We start from the raw sequence: 22,616 nt of genomic DNA on the forward strand, positions 1-22,616 counted from the left end.
GCTCTCATGTTGTTGGCCCACTGCGCCCTCCCCAAGCACAGGGACATTTGGTTTTGTAGTTTTATTAAACATCCTCTGCTGTCTCCCGCACAAAACTGTGAGCTGCCCCGAGTCTAGTATGTGGGACCCAGGCAGACACTGAGCATATTTTGCTGGATTGACTGTAACTGACTTAAACAGGGCTCTGCCCCAGGGACCTAAAGGGGCACAGCTGGCTTGCTAGAGAGAGCATTTTGCCCTAGCTCCCCACCCCTTCCTTCCAGAAATCCGGTTCCTCCGGCCCTATCAGGTCTCCTGTTGAAGCAACCTCTGAGCAGATCCACAGTGCTCCTCCACACCCATCCTTTCTTCGCTTCAAACAAATCCCTTGAATACCAAGGGACTGGAATTCCTTTTTCCAGCTACTTAGGCCCACCATGACCTCCAGCTCCTACGGCGCTTGGGGCCAACGATTTGCCGTAGCAGTAGATCAAGCAAAGCCAGTCTCTCCCCACTCCCCAGGGATACACTCAACTGATGTCAAAAGCAGAGGACTTGGGGAGATTAACTAGTATTGCCTCAATGTGCAGATGAGAACACTGGGAGGGAAGTGGCTGGGATCAAATGAGTTTATCGGAAGGTACCTCTCTCCCTCTCTGCAGGACATTTTTCACTGGGTCCCTCCGGCCCCGCCTGGGACCCTACATCTAACAGTTCTTGGTGAAAACTGCTCTTTGGGCCTCCACCTGCAGGCCTCGGCTCCCTGGGACTTGGATCCAATCCAGAGGCTGAACCTGGGCACAGACACAACCCGCCCTCCCCATCCCCTCGGCTTAGCCCCTGGGTTCCTAGGCAGAGCTGTCTTCCTAACAAGTCAGCTCATCTGGCTAGAAAGCCTCAGACTCACAAAGACATGAAGCCCAGTTTAGTTTAACCCCCACACCTCTTAATGGTGCACATGTCTCTGTTCATCAACTGGACAAGGAGCCTGAGCCTCGGAGAGGTCCCTGGCTTTCCCAGGTCATCCAGCTAGTGGGTGGGATTAGAGCCTGGGTGGACCCTCACTTCACAGCTCCCCTCCTGCCTCTACCTTCGCCTGGCATGGGACATTACCCAGGGATGTGCCTTGGTTAGCTGGATGCTCAGGAATTAGGCTGTTGGGGGAAGGGTCACCTAATTAGAAACTTTTTCTCGAGCCTGTTTGTTAAACTGAGAAGGGTACACCGAAGGGTGACCCCAAACCTTTGATTGAACTTGCCTTTCTCACCCTGAGGCCTCCCGTGTCTACATGTGCAGAGCTGGGTCTTCGGGGGACACAACAAGAAGGGAAGCCGCCACAGGAAGGGCCTTGGGGGCACCCCCAGTTGCCAGCCCTCCCCCCTGTCCTGAGGACTGCCTTTGGAGTTCCGTGTTTATTCATAGGCTTCAGAATTATCATCCACTAGCTAATATCGCATAATAACATGACATACTAAATTGTTCCCCTAATGTCGGTCATTTGGAGTGTTTCTAAATTTTCCGCGTTGCAGTGAACACCTTCATGCATGGAGATTTTTGCTTATATTGGATTTTCAGAGTGAAATTACCAGGTCAAGCAATATGACATAAATGTCTTTATGGTTCCTGCAAAAGATTGCCAGATTGCTTCCAAAAGAGTTACTCAGATTTATAATACTACCAACACCGATTGCATCTACCAGTTCCAGTATATAATCTTGCCAACTTCGGCTCTCCCCCCACCTCCCAGTTGGCTACTTTAGAAGATTATAAATGGTATCTCAAAGCTGTTTTTCCAGTTTTTCTCCTTACTGGCAAGGGTGGAGTTCAGATTTTCAAAAGATTTGCTTTAAAGGTGCCCTAAGTCGTAGAGACGTGTGCTCTTTCTAGTCAGAGCATAATCAATAGCATTCATGTTGACAACGATTATAACAAGGATGAGAATTCCTTATGTCTTTTGAGCACTTTACAGTTTACAAGCTTGGGCAACCAGCATCTCATTCTATTCTACCAGGAGGCAAGGCAAGGCAAAGAGTTTTTTTCTCCCATTTGTAGATGAAACAGCTGCAACTAGGCAGAGAATGTTTGGCCCGGGAAATGGAAGCCCACCCGGGGCTGTTGTCAGTAATCCGGAGGGTACTCAAAGATGGCGGACAAACTGCGCACTTCCTCTCTCTGGGGCCACGTGGTCTCCACTCTGTGCTCCTCTGTATGTCCCATCCTCCTCTTGGCCCATCATCTCTTTCTGCTGCTTTCTTTCTTTTTTTTTTTTTTTAAGATTTTATTCATTTGAGAGAGAGAGAGAGCACGAGTGGAGGGGAGAGTTAGAGGAAGGGGCAGACTCCCCATTAAGCACGGAGCCCAACGCAGGGCTCCATCCCAGGACCCGGAGATCATGACCTGAGCTGAAGGCAGATGCTTAACCGACTGAGCCCCCCAGGCGCCCCTCTTTCTGCTTCTTTACCAGCATCTACAAGACTGAAAATAGCAGCTGCATCCAGGCTCTGCCCGTCCTCCTGGTATAGGGCTCCAAACATCTGATCAGTCTCTGCCCCTTGGAGCCTCACCTCTCAGGAGAGACTCTGGGCCTCCCAGCCTCCCGGATGGGTTTTCCTCTGCTCTCGAGTCCACCTTGGTGAGGAGCAGAGTGAGAGACAGGGCCGTGTGAAACCAACAGAGCTGCCGAGGCTGAGGTCAGAGCTCTTAGCAGGGCGTGGGATGGGAAGCAGAGGGAGACTTTTTTTTTTTTTTTTTTTGAGAGGGGGAGAATGAGAGAGAGAGCACATGAGAGGGGGGAGGGTCAGAGGGAGAAGCAGACTCCCCGCCGAGCAGGGAGCCCGATGTGGGAGTTGATCCAGGGACTCCAGGATCATGACCTGAGCCGAAGGCAGCCGCTTAACCAACTGAGCCACCCAGGCGCCCAGCAGAGGGAGACTTTTAATACAACACTCGCCGAGAGCTGCTTACTGTGTGATGTGCACCCTGGAGCCTCCCCCGGGCCTCAGTCAGGCCCTGCCCACCGGACGGGCCAGGGGGTGTCCCGCGGCTCAGATCTGGGGAAGCCTGCGGTCTGAGGGAGAGGGCCGTCTGAGGGAGAGGGCCGGCAGGGGCTTCCCCTGGCCCTGCCCACCCAGCCTTGGCCCTCCACCCCCCTCTGCAGGTGCGGATCTGGGAGATCCCCGAGGGGGGGTTGAAGCGGAACATGACAGAGGCTCTCCTGGAGCTGCACGGGCACAGCCGGCGCGTGGGGCTGGTTGAGTGGCACCCCACTACCAACAACATCCTGTTCAGTGCTGGCTATGACTACAAGGTGAGCAGCCTGACAGCAGCTGTGTCCCAAGCCAGCTCAGTGCTGGGGCGGGGGGGAGGGGGGAGGTAAGGACGACTCTTTAGAAGCCACCGGTAGGAGCACTGTTACTCTCCTGAGCATGGTCACCAACATCGTCCCGTCTGTCTGTTCATTCATTCATTCATTCATTCATTCCACAGGACTGGGCATCTTCGGTGTGCCCTGTCATTCCGGGGTCCACAGAGGCCGCCTCTCTGGCCTCTCTGGCCCTGACCGACTAGAAGAGAATGCCCAACTCCATGCCCACACCCTCTGCCGAGCCACTTCTTAAATCCAGAAGTGACTGTTGCCCTCCTGGTAGGAAAAAGGAACAACCAAAGTTGCTGGAGGGAAGAGAATGGCATGCCCTCAAAAGGGGTGTGCCAGCCATGGGCCCCGGCCAGGAACATTGATCCTTCTTGCTAGTACAAGAACCCTGCGGCTGGGCTCTGCCGAGGGACGGTAGTGGATTTGTGCGACAGGGAGCATCAGCCTTTGATACAGTTTCACGCCCCCGTCCTGCCTCCCAGCACACCCCAACCCCACGTGGGGCGTCTCTCCCAGGGCCATCGGGTGCAGACCGGGGACAGACGCCTCATGGCACAGCCTCAGGGCTGACCTGCCTCCGGCATGCCTACCCTCCCCTCGCAGGTCCTCATCTGGAACCTGGACGTGGGTGAGCCGGTGAAGATGATAGACTGCCACTCGGATGTGATCCTCTGCATGTCCTTCAACACGGACGGCAGCCTGCTCACCACCACGTGCAAGGACAAGAAGCTTCGCGTGATCGAGCCCCGCTCCGGCCGCGTCCTGCAGGTGAAGCCCCACAGTCTTTGAGGGGAAGGGCAGGTGTCAGGATCTGGGCGGTGGTTTTCAGTCAGGCCTAGAGGAAAAGGCTGTACCAGCTCCCCTTCTCCCCCACACCTGGCCTGCACCTCCATGGACCAGCCCCTGTGTTCTGGGTTCTTCTCAACTCACAGGGACCCTGCCTTAGTTTGGGTGGGGAGGGACCTTGGTACCCTTTCTCATCCCCACTGTACCCCTCTCCCCAGGTGGGATTCTTCTGGCCTGCTCTGGGAGCAGAACTGGTGACACCCTTCAGCCCACAAATCCCGGGGTGTTCCCCAAGCCCCATCATGAGCCCAGGAGAGGGGGCTTTGGACTCTCTGCCCAGCCACCTGCATGGGATGAGCCCGAGGGAGATGGCTCAGGGCACCAGCCCCAGGACGGCTCCAAGTGGGGAGGTTGCTGGTGAATTGAGCTCCAGCTTGATCTTTGAGTCTCCTGGGTCTTGACTGTGAAGAAGGAATTAGATGCCATTTGGGAGTAAGAAGTGAACACTTCCTGAGCACCTACTGCGTGCCAGTTGAGGGGCTAGGTGGGGCAGAAAATGTGGATGAAATGTGAGGTTTACCTCCTACACAAGAAAGGATTGATGCTCCACCCGGTGCTGTTTATCTCGGAAGAGTCCGGACTTGCAAGAGCAGAAAGCCATCTACTACGACCACTACAGATAATCACACTCAGAGTTATTAGTATCATTAAGATCCAGCAGCCCCAACTCCCAGCTCGCTGTGGGGCTCCACGTCGTGACTCGCTGCATCCTCCTGACAGCCTGCTAAGGCGGGCACGGCTACTCTTCCCGCTTCACACAGGAGAACTGAGGCTTGGAGAGGGTTCGAGATGGGAGCTCGGTTACAGGCGGAGTCAGAATCCAAGCCCAGCCAGTGGCCCTCAGAGCCCCTGCTGAGCTGAAGAGCAGAGACCCCAAGCTCCATCTCACAGACACGACACGGGCCAGCGAGGTGGGACTCCTGGGGACTACACTCGTTGGGCAGGACCAGAAGGGACGCTGCACCTCCAGCCTCTGGTTTCTGACCTGATGCTGACTCATCCCAGCAAAGAGCTGTTCTGTGTTAGGAGGAAGAGGAAGGGTCACAACTCGAGAGGCGGGGGGGGGGGGGGGGGGCCGTCGGGAGGGGGGGGGCCCGCCGGGGAGGCAGAGGATGGCCCGCTTAGAAGGAGCCCCGGGTGAAGCAAGGCGCTGAGCAGTGACCCAGGGAGTCCCCTGTGTTCCTGAGCCTCATCCTCATCCTCATCCTCCGAGATTCCCCTGTCATGACTCTTGGAAGAGATGCCTCACTGAGAGCACCTGGCACAGCTGATGTTAGCCCCCCTTCCCGAGCGCCCCCCCCCCCCCCCCCGGGACACGGCAGCGAGGCCTGGTTTCCTGGCCCCAGGGCCCCTTTGCTCCACAGCACCTGCGTTAGTCTCCACTGGCAGCTGTAAGGAATTTCCACCGTCAGGGGCTTTCAGCAACACAAAGTGCTTCTCTCACAGTCCCGGAGGCCAGAAGTGCGAAGTCAAGGCTGTGCTCCCTCGGGAGGCTCCGGGACAGAACCCTTCCTCGCCTCTTCCAGCTTGTGGCCGCATCCCTCCAATCTCTGCCTCTGGAGTCACATCACCTCCGCTGTGTGTCTGCAGCGCCTCCCTTTTTCTTACCTTTTACAAGGATGCTCGTGATGACCTCTAGGGCCCACTTGGATAATGCAAAGCAGTGAAGGGCCCCATCTCACAGGCTCCAGGGATGAAGGCCTGGACCTATCTTTTGGGGGCCCCATTCAGCCCACTACAGTTCCCTAGTGTCCAGGGCCCTGGCTTACCTGCTCTCTCTGTCCCCGCCAGGAGGCAAACTGCAAAAACCACAGAGTGAACCGGGTGGTGTTCCTGGGAAACATGAAACGGCTTCTCACGACAGGGGTCTCCAGATGGAACACGAGACAAATCGCCCTCTGGGACCAGGTCAGCCACGGGGAGGCCGGGTGGCAACACAGAAGGGTGGTCACTCTGGGGGCTTTGCCGGGGTCGGGGAGGGTAAGGTGCCATCCTGCCGAGACACAGGCTGATACCGGTCTTCATCCCCTCCCCCCACCCCAAGGAGGACCTGTCCATGCCCCTGATCGAGGAAGAAATTGATGGGCTGTCAGGTCTCCTGTTTCCCTTCTATGATGCTGACACCCACATGCTCTACTTGGCTGGAAAGGTAGTAGAAGATGGGGGGTGGGAGGCACGGGGCGGCCTGTGGGAGACCCCACCCCCATAGTGCCCCTGCTCCTGCCCTACCCCCTAGGAAGAACCAGGCTAACCTCTCTGGTCTTCCCCTCGGGCTCTCACTCTCTTCCATCAGAACTGCCCTCGGGTCTGCCACTCATTCCCACTGAAGGGTCAGTGACTGGGAATGACTTCAGAGGTGCACCGGGGTGGGGTTTACACCAGAAGAAGGATCAGAGCCGGAAGTGTAGAGGACAGTGACTCGTCATGGTATTTGAGGCACCTGCCAGGTGCTCTTTGGCAAATATGGCCTTGTAGATCAGAAGCGCTGTCTCCACACACACGGCGCCCCCACCCCACCACCCCATCAGTGCCCCATGGCAGCCGGCCTGGGTCTAGAGGCCAGGTCTCCCTGATCTTTGACCACCCCTGAGGCGCACCAGAGGCTTTCTTCAGCAGACCCCCAGGACCACCCCCGGCTTTCCTCACCTCCCTCCCTTTCTCCCTGCCCCCAGGGAGATGGAAACATCCGGTACTACGAGATCAACACTGAGAAGCCCTTCTTGAGTTACCTCATGGAGTTCCGCTCCCCAGCCCCGCAGAAAGGCCTAGGTAAGGGGGGTCCAGAGGCTTCCATGGCTGTGATGCTATAGAAAGAGAGGCTGGACGTTTGGCTCATGGGTCACCCCTGCCTTTAAATGAAATAGCAGACTCAGAAGCCCACAGCTCCTGGGCAATGAGACTAGAAGCTACAGCTGCTGACCCTGAGGTCATCCCGCCCTCTTCAGCCAGCCTGTCAGCACCCACCTGACAGACCGCTAGTCCACAGTGCCTGATGTCCTCCACCATCTCTGGTCATCAGCCCACAGGGGTGTGCACCATGTCTTCACTCCCGTCTGCAGATGGGGAGACTGAAGCCCAAAGTGGTTCTGACCCTGGCGGGAGGTGGGGGCAAAACTAAAGGTCAGAGCAAGGTCTAGGCCCAGACCCTTTCCTGAAGCCTTTGGGAACTAGCACACCGCCCGCCCCCCACCCCCCGACCCGGCCCATTCCTCAGGAGCAGTTCTTTTCTTGCCTGAGAGGACAGGAGGAAGTTCTAGGGGGTCCCCATCACTGCACCCCCAGGCTCCCCAGAGGGCCCGGGATTGACGGAGCGTCATGAGTCAGGGCAGGGATGAGATGTTCTTCAGAGCCCACATTCTACCACCACTAAAGTCTTACAGCAAAATGTTCATTCCTGTAAACTAACACTGTCATATCATTCAGCAATTCCCTGTTCGGGGTCAGAATCACCCAGTTGGAAGGAGTTTCTTCCGGGGCTCTGTTCCCTCCTTACCTTAGAGCCCGAGTCTGCCTTGTTCCCTCTGGGCATCTGGTGTTATGGATAGGGCCTGTGAGCCAGCTTCCAGGTCATCAGTGCTGTAAGGGCCCAAAAGCCCACCTCAGTGACTGACAGCAAGATGGTGGCCCAGAGATATGCCTGAGGTCCCAATGACCATTCCTTTGACTTCAGCCTTCCCCGACTCTGTCATCTCCCCCTCCTCACTGTCACCTCTTCATTGAGTAGAATAAAAAGCAGCCTGGACTTCAGAGTCAGACATAGGTTTACATTTGGACTCAAGTGCATACCTCACCCTTCTGAGGCTCAGTTTCTCCATCTGTAAAATAGGGAAAACCAAACCTACCTTTAGGTAGGGCTGTTGTAAAGCTTAGTTAGAGCATCTCGTAGAGCACCTGGTTCTTCCAGGTGCTCTTTCACATAGTCATTCAACAAACACTTACTGGGTGGCAGCCCCCAGACTCAGTGGTAAATAATACGTTACCCAGCCTTGCTCTCATGGGGCTCACATTCCACTAAAGGGAGACAGACAAACAAATAAGAAGGAAAATCCTAGATGGTCGTAAGTTCTAGGCAGAGATTCAAATAAGGCAATAGAACAGAGAGTGACTAGGGGCTATTTGGGACCAGATAGTCAGGGAAGGCCTCGCTGTGGAGGTGAACTTTTAAGCCGAGATCTAAAAGGCAGGAAGGGGGGCGCCTGGGTGGCTCAGTTGGTTAAGCGACTGCCTTCGGCTCAGGTCATGATCCTGGAGTCCCGGGATCGAGTCCCGCATCGGGCTCCCTGTTCAGCAGGGAGTCTGCTTCTCCCTCTGACCCTCCCCCCTCTCATGCTCTCTCTATCTCATTCTCTCTCTCAAATAAATAAATAAAATCTTTAAAAATCTTTAAAAAAAAAGATTTTATTTATTTATTTGAGAGAGAGAATGAGAGACAGCACGAGAGGGAAGCGGGATCATGACCTGAGCCGAAGGCAGTCGCTTAACCAACTGAGCCACCCAGGCGCCCCATAAATAAAATCTTTTAAAAAAAATAAATAAATAAAAGGCAGGAAGGGGGAGGAGTAGGGCCTGCAGGAGGAACATTGGTGCAAAGTCCCTGTGGCAAGAATGAGCCTGGCATGTTCTAGAAACAGAATGGAGGTTTGGCTCTATAACGTAGCAGAAGATGGGGGAGGGGGTTGGGATGTGAATCTGGAGCTAAGGGCAGGGGCCAGATGCCATGGGATGGATTAGAAGGATGTATTCGTGAAGGGGTGTCCAGAGAAACAGAAAAAAAAAAAATATATATATATGTATATATATGTAATATATATCTCAGGGTCCTGGGATCGAGCCCCGCGTCAGGCTCCCTGCTCAGCGGGGAGTCTGCTTCTCCCTCTCCCTCTGCCCCTCCCCCTGCTCTCTCTCTCTCTCTCAAATAAATAAATAAAATCTTAAAAAAAAAAAAGTCCCATGATCTGCTGGCTTTCTGGAGACCCAAGTTAGTCCAAGTCTAAAGACCCAAGAACCAGGGAAGTTGATGGTGTGAATCCCAGTCTAAGGGCAGGAGAAGGTGGCATGAGCTGTCCTAGTTCAGACAGTGAGGCAGGAAAAAAAGGAGTGACTTCCTCCTTCCTCTGCCTTTTGTTCTGTTCAGACCCTCCTTGGATGGGATGCTGCCCATCCACCCTGGGGAGGGTGACCTGCTTTCCTGAGCCCGCAGATGCATACAGTTAACCGTCACACAGGGGAAGGGGTTTGGGTTTTACTGGGAACTCACTGGAGGGTTTTCTTTGTCTTGGGTGGACGGGTGGGAGATGGGACAGCCTGACATGATCTGAAATGTTAGTCTAAGGTTGCTCTGACTTCTGTAGGGAGAACGGATTTGGTTTTCTTGTTTTTTGTTTGGGAGTGGGGGAGAACGGATTTGGAAAGGACAGGAGGGAAGCAGAGACACCAGTTCGGAGGCCACTGTGGACTTCTAGCCAAGAAAGGGTGGTAACTGGAGAGGTGGCAGGAAGATGGGGCGATGAATCCAGGTGTTTAGGAAGTAGGGTCAGCAGGACTTGAGGAAGAGGGAAGGGGGGAGGGAGGAATCAAGGAGAATTGTTTCTCCTCTCCCCCTCATCTGTGGCCACTGTGGAGCGTCTGCTGTGAGCCAGGCACTTTTCATAGGTTCTGAGTAGCTAAGTAGATCTATGTGACTGGCCGAGTGTGTGTCAGGGGGTCGGTGGGGGGGTGTGGGTGGTCAAGCAGGTCACATAGATCCTAAGTGGCAGAGCCAGAATTCGAAGCCAGGTCTGCTGGCTCTAAATCCCACTCGGGTACCTTTACAGTACTTCTCTCCAGCTCCTAGAATTCCTTTATCTGGAAAAGCAGCCTTCCATTCCAGTCAAGGAGAGCTGGGACCTTAACTCAGGTTCACATCATGAAAAAGAAACTAACGTTATCTGTGCTCACGATGTTGCCAGGCAGTCAACGAGCATCTTCTCGCTCAGTCCCCTGAGCATCTCACGAAGGGTCGTACTGTCCACCTCTAACCAGCCAGGGAAGCTGGAGCTCAGAGATGCAGTGACTGGCCCCAGACCTCCCAGCCAGGAGGAGGGGCAGAGTCAGGCCTCAGAACCCCGTGTGTCTGAGCCCAAAGCTTGCGCTCCCAACCCCACAGCACGGTTTCCTCAGTAGGTACACAGTAGACGCCGCTGTTAGGAGCCCGGCTAGCACACACACGTGCACAACTAGCACACGCACACATTCAGGAACGCAACACGCAGGCGTGTCCTGTCAGTCCCAATGTATGACGGAACGGCAGTCCCAGGCTTGAGGGTGCGTGGAGAAAGGTTTCTCTCTCCTTCGTTCTCTCTGAGGACCAGAAACACAGGGGCTGAGGGAAACTAGTTTATTTTAGAAGGTGACAGGCTCAGTGGCCCTGCCCTAGCCATACTCTGTGACCTGGGGCAAGCCCCCTCCCCTAAACCGGCAGGAGTCTCATCTATCAAAAGAATGGAATAGACTCAAATATTTCAATAGCCCCTTCCAGTTACAAAAGGCCCGAATTCTAAAGCATGCACTTGGTGAGGCACGTCTGGCCCGAGGGGCTTATCTGAGACATGCTACCAGAGACAGAGCCTGGCCCCCAGGCCATCTGCTGCCCTGTGCCTAGATCATTGCCTCCTAAGTGTTCAGGGACACTCTTGGCCAAGGACATGAGGGAGGAGAGGCACTGAGAGGTACCCCGGGATCCCATGGAGCTGCGTGTGCCTGTCCACAGGGGTCATGCCCAAGCATGGGCTGGATGTGTCAGCCTGCGAGGTGTTCCGCTTCTACAAGCTGGTGACTCTCAAGGGCCTGATCGAGCCCATCTCCATGATCGTGCCCCGGAGGGTAAGTGGGGCTGCGCTGGGCTCCAAAGGGACCCCCACACTGAATCCTAGCTAGCTCGCCACAGACTATAAGCCTGAAGAGCCCAGAAGAAGTTCCTGTGGACTGAGGTCTTTGGGCCCAATTTGGGGGTGGCGGGGGGAAGATGGGGGCCATTCTAGGGTGGGGACAGTCTGGCTTGCTGACAAATGCAGGGTGGGGACTCCACGTGGGAGACGCCCGAGTGCTAAGGTTTGGGGGCAGGACAGCAGGAGCACGGTGGGAGGTCAGCCAGGAGGGACTGCTGAAGAGCAGGGGTTCTCACAGCGGCCCCTATCTGTCCACTCTTCTGCTCCCCCACTGCAGTCGGATTCCTACCAGGAAGACATTTACCCCATGACGCCAGGCACGGAGCCAGCTCTGACCCCCGATGAATGGCTGGGGGGCATCAACCGAGGTACTGCACGGGTGGGCTCCCTGGGAGAGGCTTCGAGACTGCAGCTTTCGCCTTCGCTCGGTTCACCCATTGCCCCTCGCGTAGCTTCCTGCTTGGACCCCCCCCCCCCCACACACACACTCAACCAGCTGTCAAGCATGGTGTGAACGAAAGATGCCATCACTTGACATGCCACCAAATTGTCGGCATGAACGTTTCTCTTGCCTTCTGTAGATCCCGTGCTAATGTCTTTGAAGGAAGGCTATAAGAAGTCCTCAAAAATGGTATTTAAGGCTCCCATCAAAGAAAAGAAGAGCGTTGTGGTCAATGGAATAGATTTATTAGAGAATGTCCCGCCCAGGACAGAGAACGAGGTAAGGAATATAAGTTATTACCTCCACAGGTCCTGGAAGAGCGAGACCTTTACATTTCAATTATGGACTTCAGGCCTTTAAGCTGGCTGCATCTGGGGCATTTTTCTTTCTGTGACAAATACCATAAGTAGCCTGCTATTGGCTTCCATTGCCTCTGACCCCAATAAATAGAGGCTGGGATCTGGTAGCAATATTGATGCCCCACCCGCACCCCTGGCCCTCACTAGCCAGTCCCGCGTCTCATTTCAGAACGGGGTTGTCATTTGCTCTTACGGGAGTTATAAATTACTGACTAACAGAGGAAAGCCTGGCCTCATGCCTTACAGCACTGCCTTCCTCCCTGGCATCGTGGCAGCGACGGGGTCTGACAGTTCCCTGTTGGGGGGGAAGAGGCTGTGTTTATGAAAGTACTTTGCACCCTTTAGAATGGGAGCAGCTCATTCAGGGGCAACCATAGCTGGGTCTGATCCATGCCCCCCCGCCCTCCGAAGGCTTCTCCTTTGCACTGTACGCCCAGGCCCCGGTGCCAAGACCAGGGGCTGAGTTCAGCTCCGCCAGGGTTCACAGATGCCCACCCTGTGCCAGGCACTTTGCCTGATGCAGCTGAAGTAGAGATCGCTGCATGGACCCACTGCATCTGAATCCGGGCTCTGCTATTTCCCGGCTGTGCCCAAGCAAGTTTCCTGGCCTTTCTCCTGGTAAAGTGGGGATGGGAAATAACACATAGGAATAGGACAAGATACTTTCTAAGTGTCTAGCACTCTTCCTGGCCCATATGAAGTGCTCAGTGAGGCTCCCTGTATTAGTTATCTATTGCCGTGTAAGACGTCACCCCAAAACTTAGTGACTTAAACCTGCAAACATTCATTATCTCATAGTATCTCAGAATGGATGCCTGTGGTTCTAGGTCTCTCAGGAGACCTTGTAGTTAAACTGGTGCCCGGGCTGCAGCCACATCTGAAGGCTCAACTGGGGAGGGATCTGCTTCCACATTCACTCACATGGTTGCTGCAAGGACTCGTTTCCTCACGGGGTTGCTGGACTGAGGGTCTCGGTTCCTCATGGACTATCACCCAGAGGCCTCCCTCAGGTGTTTACCGTATGGACCTCTCCGTAGGGCAGCTCACAACATGGTAGCTGGCATCCCTCCAAGTGAGCAAGAGAAGGTGTCCAAGATGGAAGTCATGGTCTTTTTGTAACCTAACCTTGGAAATGACATCCCATCACTTCTGCCATATTCTATTCATCTGAAGCAAGTTTCCAGGTCCAGTCCGCCCTTGAGGGGAGGGGTAACATAGGGGCCATCTTCAAGGTTTCTTGTCACACCAACTTATGATTATCACTATTATTTGTAAAAAGACTATTCCTGACCTCAGGGAGCTCACAGTCTTAAAGGGAAATTTGAAAGGTAAACTGATAATTGCTATACAATATATTCAGTACCATTCTAGAGGGATGTTCAAATGTCTAGGATTGGATGGAATCAGGTGATAAATGAGATTTGCTTCAAAATAATCCCTGATAGAGGTGGTGCACGTGAAGTGGGTAGGAGTAGAGATAAAGCAAGAATGGTCACATGTTCTTTCTTAAAGCCGGTTGATGAGTACTTGGAGGTTCATAGTGCTAATCTTTCCAGTTTTGTATCTATTTGGCATTTTCCATTAAAAAAAAAAATTTAAGCCCCCCTGACAAGGTAGAAGGTACCTGAGTTGCTGAGATAGCTCAGGTGGGCCATAATAAGAGACTGAGCTCAGTTCTAGTACCCAGTGTAGGAGAGGCAGGGTTGAGCAGGAGTGAAATCAAGTAATGTTTTGTTTCAACTTGTTTATATGAACAGAAACTGAGGACCCAGAGGGAAATTTTCAAGGATCTCTGAGCAGGCAACACAGTGCCACAATCTGTCTGCACTAAATCTTATACACCTTTGTTATTGCAAAGAAATCCACTCAGAGCCTGTTGACTCTGGGTTTATCCACAATTTTGACTATCGCAGCCGACTGGGAGCAACCAATTAGAAAATTGGACTGTACAAGGTGGACACATTGGTCTATGTGTGAAAAGAAACTGGTAGCTTGATACAGGGGAGGAAACTTGAATACAACTCTGAATTTTACTACAAATCAGTTAATTGTACACTTAAAATGAGTGGAATTTAGGGTATGTGAATTACACCTCAATAAAACTGTTTTGTTTTTTTAAACAAAAGCTGACCAAAAGATTATGCAAAGGAATTTTGAGAACTTGGAAGCCACGGGAGTGCGTGAAATCATTGAGTGCAGGGGCAAATAGCACATCATCCCTCCAAAGAGATGTAACCAGTACTCATTTGTTGGTTAAAATAAAAAAAGTTAGTTAAAGAAAGAATCATAAAAATGATAAAGACATTCTTTAAACCATTTATTTTCATTTAATGCATTACGTAAATAGTGCTCCCTTTGGCAGCACATACACTAACACATTAAAATACATACACACCTATATACATCCATCCTACTTTGACTCAGGACCAAGACCCTGCTTTGAGGAGATTCCTGGTTGGGAATCTGCTATGTCGTTCACATATAAATCACCCTTTCACTCCAAATTGCAGTTTCGGTTTCTTTGAGGTGGAGCAACTTACCGTGAATCTGAAAACAAAGTCCAAGTTTTTTCAGAGTTGTCCCCCGTTTTTTCTTGTTTAAGACAGATTTATTGCGGTATAATTTCCCTGCGGTAAAAGTCATCCTATGTAGTGTCCCGTTCCATGAGTTTTGACCACCACATACAAACAGGTCACCACTATGGGACAATCAAGATATAAACTATTTCTGATCTCTTCTGTTTACACCGCCCACCCCCAACTCAGAAGCAACTCTGTTAGCATCCCCTTTATCTAACGCGTTCAACTTAGTTTTCCTGGGAACATTTTCGAACCATTTCATCAGTGTCTATCCTATCTCACTAAAGTAAACAGTTACAAAAATACATGCAGCTCACACCAGGGAATGTGAGGACACCCACAGGTGCGTGTCGGGAACATTCAGTTCAAGAGTGGGGGATCCTCGCGGGGCCCACTGCCTTGAGGGCCTCAGTGTTTTGCGGGCATCTGGCAGTCTGCTTTCCAGTGGAAAGGGCGAGACTGGTTAATTCAGGGGCTTGTCTAAGTGAAAGGCTGTCCGATCCCCTGCTTTGCCCATGCCTGCCCCACCAGTGAATCCCAGCGCAGTGCGGACCTTGGTGGCCAAGATAGTCTCCCAGGCAGCAGAAAAGTGGGCTTCCATTCTGTATCTGAGCTTCCTTAAGAAAAGAAGGATACAAAACATTTTAGAAAGGTTCCCATTCAGAATGGTAAATAAGAGTATTATGTCTGCACCCCTAAAAGGGTGAGCTCAAGATATTTGGGGAAGGGGGTGGTGTTGGACTCCCAGGGGAAGTAGGAGCGGTGATCTGGGTCTGGAGAAGGGCACGCTGCAGGGACAAGAGCCTCTGGGGACACTAAAGCCGGGGCAGGGGGAGAGGGGGTGACAAAGGCGGAGGCAGAGGCGGGGCAGGCAGGGCACCCGCTCCGGAGAAATCGCCTTCTCACCTGCTCTCTCCTGCCCCGCCGCCACCCCTCTCTTCTTCGTCCACCGCAGCTCCTCCGAATGTTCTTCCGGCAGCAGGATGAGATCCGGCGATTGAAAGAGGAGCTGGCCCAGAAGGACATCCGCATTCGGCAGCTGCAGCTGGAGCTGAAAAACTTGCGCAACAGCCCCAAGAACTGTTAGCTCCCCGGCGGGGCTGCCTTCTAAGCTGACCTCCGATCTCTCCACGGTGTCTCCGCGCCCCTAACTCCCCCTTCTCCAGCGCCCCCAGAGAAAGAATGGGGACTGGAGCTGGGGAACAGCCTGACGACCCCCACCTGGCCACCTCGAGGACTGGAAGCTGACCTTTGACCTCTCGACCTCCTGCTGAGAAAGTCCCCAGCCTCTCCTGGAGACCCACCGCTGGAGACCCACCCTTGCCCTGCCTTTGCCTGGGAGGGGCGGAGACCATGGACTTCCTGCAGGGCGCCCTCAATGGACCAGGGAGCAGAGGGCCAAGCCAGGACCCCAGCAGATGGAGAACTTGAAGTTTTCGCCCCCGCCAAGGGGCTGCTGGGACATCTCAGCACTCCCTGCCCAGGCTCACAGCATCCCTGCCCTTGGCACAATAAGGGCTGGATTACCGGCCCAGGCTGTCCGGCCTCCCCTCCCTGCAACTCCCGCCCTTCCCTGGCAGCCCGGCAAGCCTGACTCACCTGACCAGGGCTGCAAGCAGCCCAGCTCCTTTCTGTCTCTTGCCCCCTCTCTCTTGTCTTCAGGGAATTAAGAGGATTGCTCACCAAGGCCATAATGACCCCTTGCCTTCCCATGATTCTCTTCAAAGCTCTTGGAACACCCCTTTCCCGTTTAATTTGTGAGGTAGGCAGGGTAGGGAATAGTGTCCCCATTTTACGAAGGACAGAACTGAGGGTTGCAATGGGGAAGTGACTTACGAAGTCACCCAGAAGGTCAACAGTTGACCCAGGACCAGGACCCAGCGTGTCCAGACTCTGGGCCAGGGCCCTCCCCACCGCATCAAGATGCCAGTCCCACGGGGGCTTCCCCAGCGCCCAGGTGTCTGTGGAGAATGAGAACTGGAAGCCACTTGCTACCATCTGCCCAACACCGTAGTGCCAATGTGTCCCACCGCCCAGTTGAGGCCCCTCCCACTCAGTGCCCCTACCCGCTCCCGGCCCCCACCGTCTGCCCTCCCTCCCCAGGGGACTCCCTCAGATGAGGCCCCTTCCTGCTGGAAGCTGAGGCTGAGAAGGGTGGAGCTCAGCCCTGGGGAAGGCAGAGCAGGGGTCTGATCACTTCAAGGGATGCTCCACGCGTGTCTCTCACCACTTCTGTCTCAGCCACTTTCAGCCTTACACTCGTAGAAGGACCACAGCCCCTCCCGTCCGTATAGCACTTTAAAGTTTACATGGTTCTTTGACCCGTAGCATCTCATTTAAGCCTCACATCCGCTCCAAGAGGTGGGGAGCATTACGCAGATGAGGACACAGAAGTGGCCCAAGGTCACAGGATTCTTTGAGATGTCATATTTCATTTGGTCTTCTACACATTTTCTTTTTTGTTTCCTTATTTTCTCCCGTCATTTCCCACTACCCACAGAGTCTATAAACACTGCTGTCAGAAAAGTCACAGTTCAGGGGCGAGATCTGGCCCGGGGGTCAAGAAATGGGTGTCCACTCCTCTCATTAGCTAGGATCTACTAGATGCATTATGCCCCATACCTGCTCTTCCTGTGGCCACCCTGCAGTATATCCCTCAACAGAGGCCGGGGCTCCCTCAGCCCCTCCAGGTCACCTGGGCAGGGAAAGCCCCCAGCCCTCAGGCTTTTCCTCCAGGAACCCTCCACCCTCTCGGCCAGCTAAAGCAGGGTCTCGGGGCCCTCCACCCCCTGCAGCTAGACAGTGTCTGCTCTCATCTCCTCACACTTCTGGACCTTTTTTTTCTTCCCCATTGACCTTTGTGGTCTTCTGTGATTATTTATGCTGCCTCCCAAGGATAGAATTGAAATAAAATGTTTTCAACTTATCAAACGTGGACATGACCCTCTCATTTAACCCCGGTGGCTTCCACTCTTGGTCACCATGGTATCTTCATGGTCAACTTCCCAGCCACAATTCTTGCCTTCCTGGAACAACAAACCATGTCTGTGCCTACAGATATCATTTCACACTTTTGTTCATCGACAGCAAGGCTTCTGAACCAATACCACTGACATTTGGGGCCAGATAAGTCTTTGCTGTTAGGGCTGTAAGATGTTTAGCAATATCCCTGGCCAATCAGACGCCATAGCAGCCCCTACCCAGTTGTGACAAATAAAAATGTTTCCAGGGATCACCCGATGTTCCCTAGGATAGGAAAATCGCTCCCAGTTGAGAACCACAGTTCTTCAGTTATTCGGTAAGCATCTGCTCTTTATCCAGCCCTGGGTTAGGGTCTGGGGGACACCAGTGTTTTACACTGGAGTGACGCTTCGCAATTTCCATGTACTTGACTCTTTTGATCTTCACAGCAGCTCTAGATGCTATGTTCTAATATGATTTCCATTTTCAAGAAGAGCAGTCAGATCCAGAGCAATGAAGTGCTCAAGGTCACTCAGCTGGCGTAATGGGGAAGACACACAGGGATGCGGATTTTCTGACCCCGGAGCTGGAGGAGGCATATGCTCCCAGTCCCCCCGGCCAGGCTCAGTGCTGGGCAGAGTCTGGTCTGAGAGGAGGGTTGGGGCCCATCATGAGACAAGGGATGGTGGGCAGGGACTGCCGGGCCCAGGAGACACTCCCTCTCTCACCAAGCCAAGGTTGTCATGGAGCAGACTTGTCAGGCTGCAAAGTGGACAGGTGCGTGGCAGGGCGGACACCACAGGAAACTCAGAAGCACCAGAGGAAAGCAAGGAAAGTTAGAAAAGAGGGCTGGAGAGGAAATGGCAAAGGGCGGCAGGGGAGCTTTGAGCAGGACGCCGGAGACCTCAGTTCTGCCTCTGACTGGCTGTGTGACCTTGAGTAGTTCACTACTCCTCTCTGGCCCTCACTTTCTCCTTCTATAAAATGAGGGGATAAGATAATTTTAGGGTCCCTTCCTGGTCTAACACTTCAGTTTCCATTATGTGAGCAGTTGAGAGAATGGGACAAATCACCAAGAGTACCCAGTGTCCAGCTCAAGTAGTGCAAACAAGAAATATGTCAGGAGAAGAGAAACAGCAGAATGGTGTCTTGTGGGGTTTGGGTGCAGAAAAGTACTTTTGCCAAACATGAGTTCGAACAAAGACACCTCTAGAGTTTCGGCTCTAGATCATCGCACAAAGTCCTGGGCTTGAAAAAAATGTTGAGGTCATTGAGAGTCCGGTTATTGAGAGCTCCTTCTCCTGGCTGAGATGCTGAGGAAGAGGCATTCTACCTTGACTGAGCCATCCTCCTCCCCAGGTCCAGGGGAGCAGGTGAATGGACAAGGAGACCTGTCTCATGTGTGCCTCTGTCCCACCGAATCCCCAATTCTGAGCCCAACTGGCCAGCTCTTTAATCACTACCAAAATAATGGCAAATTATCCAAGGTTTCCCCCAAGTAGCCCATTTTCCCAACAGCATTGTTGAATAACCCATCAGTTTCTCATTGGTTGTCTTTAGGTCCGTTAGTTCTCATATGCTAGAAAATATCCCATGCCTGGTCTGTGATGCTGATCCCTCTGCCAGTTATGGCCTAGCCCACCACATTGTTTTGACCGTTGTAACCATGTAGGAAAGCAAGCCGCTTTACGGCTCTTTGAACCGGCTTCTATAGCCATGTTCCCCAGCTCATACTTGTTCCCTTCTTTTCTCCAGGTGAGGATACGTTAGGCTAAACTCCAGATCCTTCTCTTCTTTGGAGAGGTCCCTCCTGGGCATGCCTAGAACTCCTTGTCCTGCACCCCAGACACCTACTTGAATTTTCAGCAGAGTCCAACACATGCCGAGTAGCTGGATCTACTCGGTACTGGGCTCTGGGAACCCAGAAATGGGAAAGAACCAGGCCTGCCCTTGAAGGGCTCAGCTAGGAGCCCATCTATGGGCATCATGTGGCCCACTGGGACACAGAACCCCTGGAGACTGGAATGAGCTTTCCTTTCTGTTGGGTTCAGTGTGGGGTAAGTGGTTGTTTGGGGATTTGTTGTCTCCAGGGTTCTCTTCCAGCCAGATTCCTGAGATTCCGAGATGGGCTTGGGGCATTTTTAGACTCTCTGCTGGTGCTGAGCAAAACATCCTAGATTGCCAGTGGATCATGTGGGATATGGCTGCTTCTTCACTGTGGGAAATGACTTCATACTGAAAACACCCCCACCACCAGGCCCCCGCTTCCCAGCCTTACTGTTTGGAAGGGCCACGTGCACTCACAGGGGCTGCCCAGAGCAGGAGCCAACACTTATCTCGACCACAGGAAGCATTACCAGATCTCTTTCCTCCCTGGAGGGCATATGGGGCAGGGAGGGGAGGAGGGCCCTGTCTGGCATGTTGGCAGAAGCTCCTTGTTCTTTGTGCTCATGTGTTTCTATTTGGAAACAACCTGCATCCTGTCATTCCTTGGGATTTTAATTCGGTCACAAACACAAATGGGTCAGCCTTACTTGGCGCAGGTGAGCCTTGACAGGGCCAGGTCTGAGCAGTCCTACGACGCTCCTGGCTTGGAGGCCCTCCCTTGCAGCTGGCTATCACACTGCTAGCTACTTCCCATTAGTACATAGCCCCTTTGGGTTAAGCACTGTCCTTGCCGGAGCCCTCTTCATAAACAGATGCGTCCCTGGGGTTGGGATGCTAGCGTGAGTAGGGCTAACACACCTAGTGAGGAAAACATGGGGCAGTGGAGAGGGGCGTGCCTCAAGTGGGAGGAGGGCAGTGGGGACACTGGACTGAGATCTGGGATTTCAAGGTCACAGTGATTAAGGCAAGATTCAAAGACCAGGAAGGGTTTGCTGGGAGCCTGAATCCAGCCAGCAGGTGGCAGCTGATGGCCTTCCTATCAAGCCCATTTTTCCTGAGCTGGGTCCCTTCTGCCACCTCCATGCCACCCCAGAATTAATGACCCAGTCGTAGGCCCCAGGACTTCATGGCAAAGCAGACACACGGAAGAGCCAGGATCTGAAATACTCCTAGTATAGAAGAAGGGAGGCTCAAAAGGGCAGCCAGGCCCTCTCCCTGCCCCAGCCCAGCTCCCTCCAAGAAGCAGCCAGAGGAGGGCGCTCGCGCCTCCTTCCTCCAAGGCCGCCTGCCCTGAGGATCTGGAAAGAGGCTAGGTCTGGATTCCTGTCCCGGCTCAGCCCCTGGCCTGCTCTGTGACCTTGAGCAGCTTCCCCCCGGCCCCCACCCCCCGCCCACCGCGACCCCCTTCCCTTAGGGACAATGACAGGGAGGGCCTGACAGTCTGCAATTCCAGGAGGCTTGGGCCTGAGGAGGGGACTGAAGGAAGAGCTGGGGACAGGAAGCATGGGGAAGAGGAAAAGGCGGGTGGGAGGAGCAGGGGCCCAGGCCAGACCTCTGCAGCTTGGTGGTCACAGCCCACCCAGCCCTGGGGCTCACCAGTGCCAGCCCTGAGCTGTCCCCAGGAAGTTACTGATGAGAGTGACAGGAGTGGCCTGGGGCACAAGAAGAGGGGTTGCAGCCAGACCATGGAAGCCCTAAATCCCTGCTCTGGGCGGCTGGGCTTCACTCGCCGCACCCGGGAGCCAAGGAAGGAATGGAAGCAGGAATGGACATGTTCTTCCAGTTGCTGTGAGGGGAAAGAATCAGAGAGCAGCCCTGAAGCAGGGAGCCCAGTGGGGGCTGGCGGACCCGTGGTCCAGGGAGGCATTCAGGGGAAAGGGGGACATGGCCACAGTCAGGGCAGGCTTCAGAGTGGACGTCTGTGGTCAAGGGGGTGGGGGCAGGAGGAAGGGGATAAGGGCTAGGGATGGGGACATGTGAGAAGACACCCCCCCCCAGGAATGGAACCAGAGCTGGGGTGGGAGATGAGCTACCCTCTGCCAACAGACGGGGCCCTCCACAGAGGTGGGCACAGCGCTTCCCACCTCTCTTAAACCAGCACCACCCGACAGGGGACAGAGGATAGCATGGCTGCCGCACCCTGCTTAAGAAGTGTCCTTTGGGGCGCCTGGGTGGCTCAGTCGTTAAGCGTCTGCCTTCGGCTCAGGTCATGATCCTGGGGTCCTGGGATCGAGTCCCACATCGGGCTCCCTGCTCAGCAGGAAGCCTGCCTCTCCCTCTCCCACTCCCCCTGCTTGTGTTCCTGCTCTAGCTATCTCTCTCTCTGTCAAATAAATAAATAAAAATCTTAAAAAAAAAAAAAAAAAGAAGTGTCCTTCGGATTTATTCGATTCTTTTTTAATATCTGCATTTTTCCACAATAAACAATTTTTTTTTTAATAAAAGAAGAAGTATTTTTTTAAGTTATTTTAAACATGTAAAAGCTTGGGATTTGCCATCAACACCAACTGTCTGCCTTGGGATGAAACCTCAGACTTCAAATGTTCAGTCTACCAGGTATGAGTGCTGGGGCTTTTCCTACTAAATCACCACTGCCCCTGTGGCCCAGAAGAGATCGCCCCTGTGAGTCGTTGGAAGGGGTGAGCATATTTAGGTCTGGCCAGGTGTTACTTCTGTTGGACGCTTGATGGGTAGGGTCCTTCCAGGAGGCTCCCAGCTCCCTGCCCCTGAGATGTACAGCTTACGTGGATGCCTGCAGAAGCAAGGGTGGCGACGGATTTTCCCTGGGCCCTGGCTCAGCCTTCCCTGGATCCTCTTGATGCTGACTGGGCCTTTCTTGATCCCTCTAGGTCTGGTGCCACCCACTGACCTCCTCCCACTCAACCCCAAGTGCTCCCAATCCCTAATCTTGCCTGTGGAGGGCAGGCTACACTGGCTCTTCACCCAACTTCATCCCCTGTTGTGGCATAAACCCTATGACCCAGCATTGAACCCATTCTCTTCAAGTCAGAAGTCTTGGCTTTCAAGACTATTTATTGTCTCAGTCATGAATTTTTGAAAATCTGTTTGGAAACCCAAAAGCCCGAGTATTGACTATTTGTTTATTTATGCATTCTGGCTATCAGAATCCTGATCTTCCCTCCGGCAATGAATGCTTCTGGCTGGGGACGGGGGGTAGGGAAGGTACATCAAGTAGAGGCCACTTTTAGGCCACCCGAGTAAGGCAAAGGGCCCAAAGCGACCACTGAGCTGAGTGCAAACAGC

General features: G+C 53.5%; 1 protein-coding gene across 1 annotated transcript in view; it reads left to right on the forward strand.

The window, feature by feature from the left end:
- Window positions 1–15,591, forward strand: part of CORO2B (coronin 2B) — a 126,488-nt gene extending 110,897 nt beyond the window's left edge. The window contains exons 4-12 of the mRNA XM_021693938.1: window positions 3,137–3,286; window positions 3,956–4,120; window positions 5,990–6,106; window positions 6,243–6,347; window positions 6,871–6,967; window positions 10,947–11,059; window positions 11,402–11,492; window positions 11,706–11,845; window positions 15,460–15,591. Of these exons, the coding sequence (XP_021549613.1) occupies window positions 3,137–3,286; window positions 3,956–4,120; window positions 5,990–6,106; window positions 6,243–6,347; window positions 6,871–6,967; window positions 10,947–11,059; window positions 11,402–11,492; window positions 11,706–11,845; window positions 15,460–15,591 (1,110 nt within the window). The remainder of the gene's footprint in view (window positions 1–3,136; window positions 3,287–3,955; window positions 4,121–5,989; window positions 6,107–6,242; window positions 6,348–6,870; window positions 6,968–10,946; window positions 11,060–11,401; window positions 11,493–11,705; window positions 11,846–15,459) is intronic.
- The last annotated feature ends 7,025 nt before the right edge of the window (window positions 15,592–22,616 follow it).

Source organism: Neomonachus schauinslandi, chromosome 9 (assembly GCF_002201575.2).
Source record: "Neomonachus schauinslandi chromosome 9, ASM220157v2, whole genome shotgun sequence".
In the NCBI taxonomy this organism is placed as follows: domain Eukaryota; kingdom Metazoa; phylum Chordata; class Mammalia; order Carnivora; family Phocidae; genus Neomonachus; species Neomonachus schauinslandi.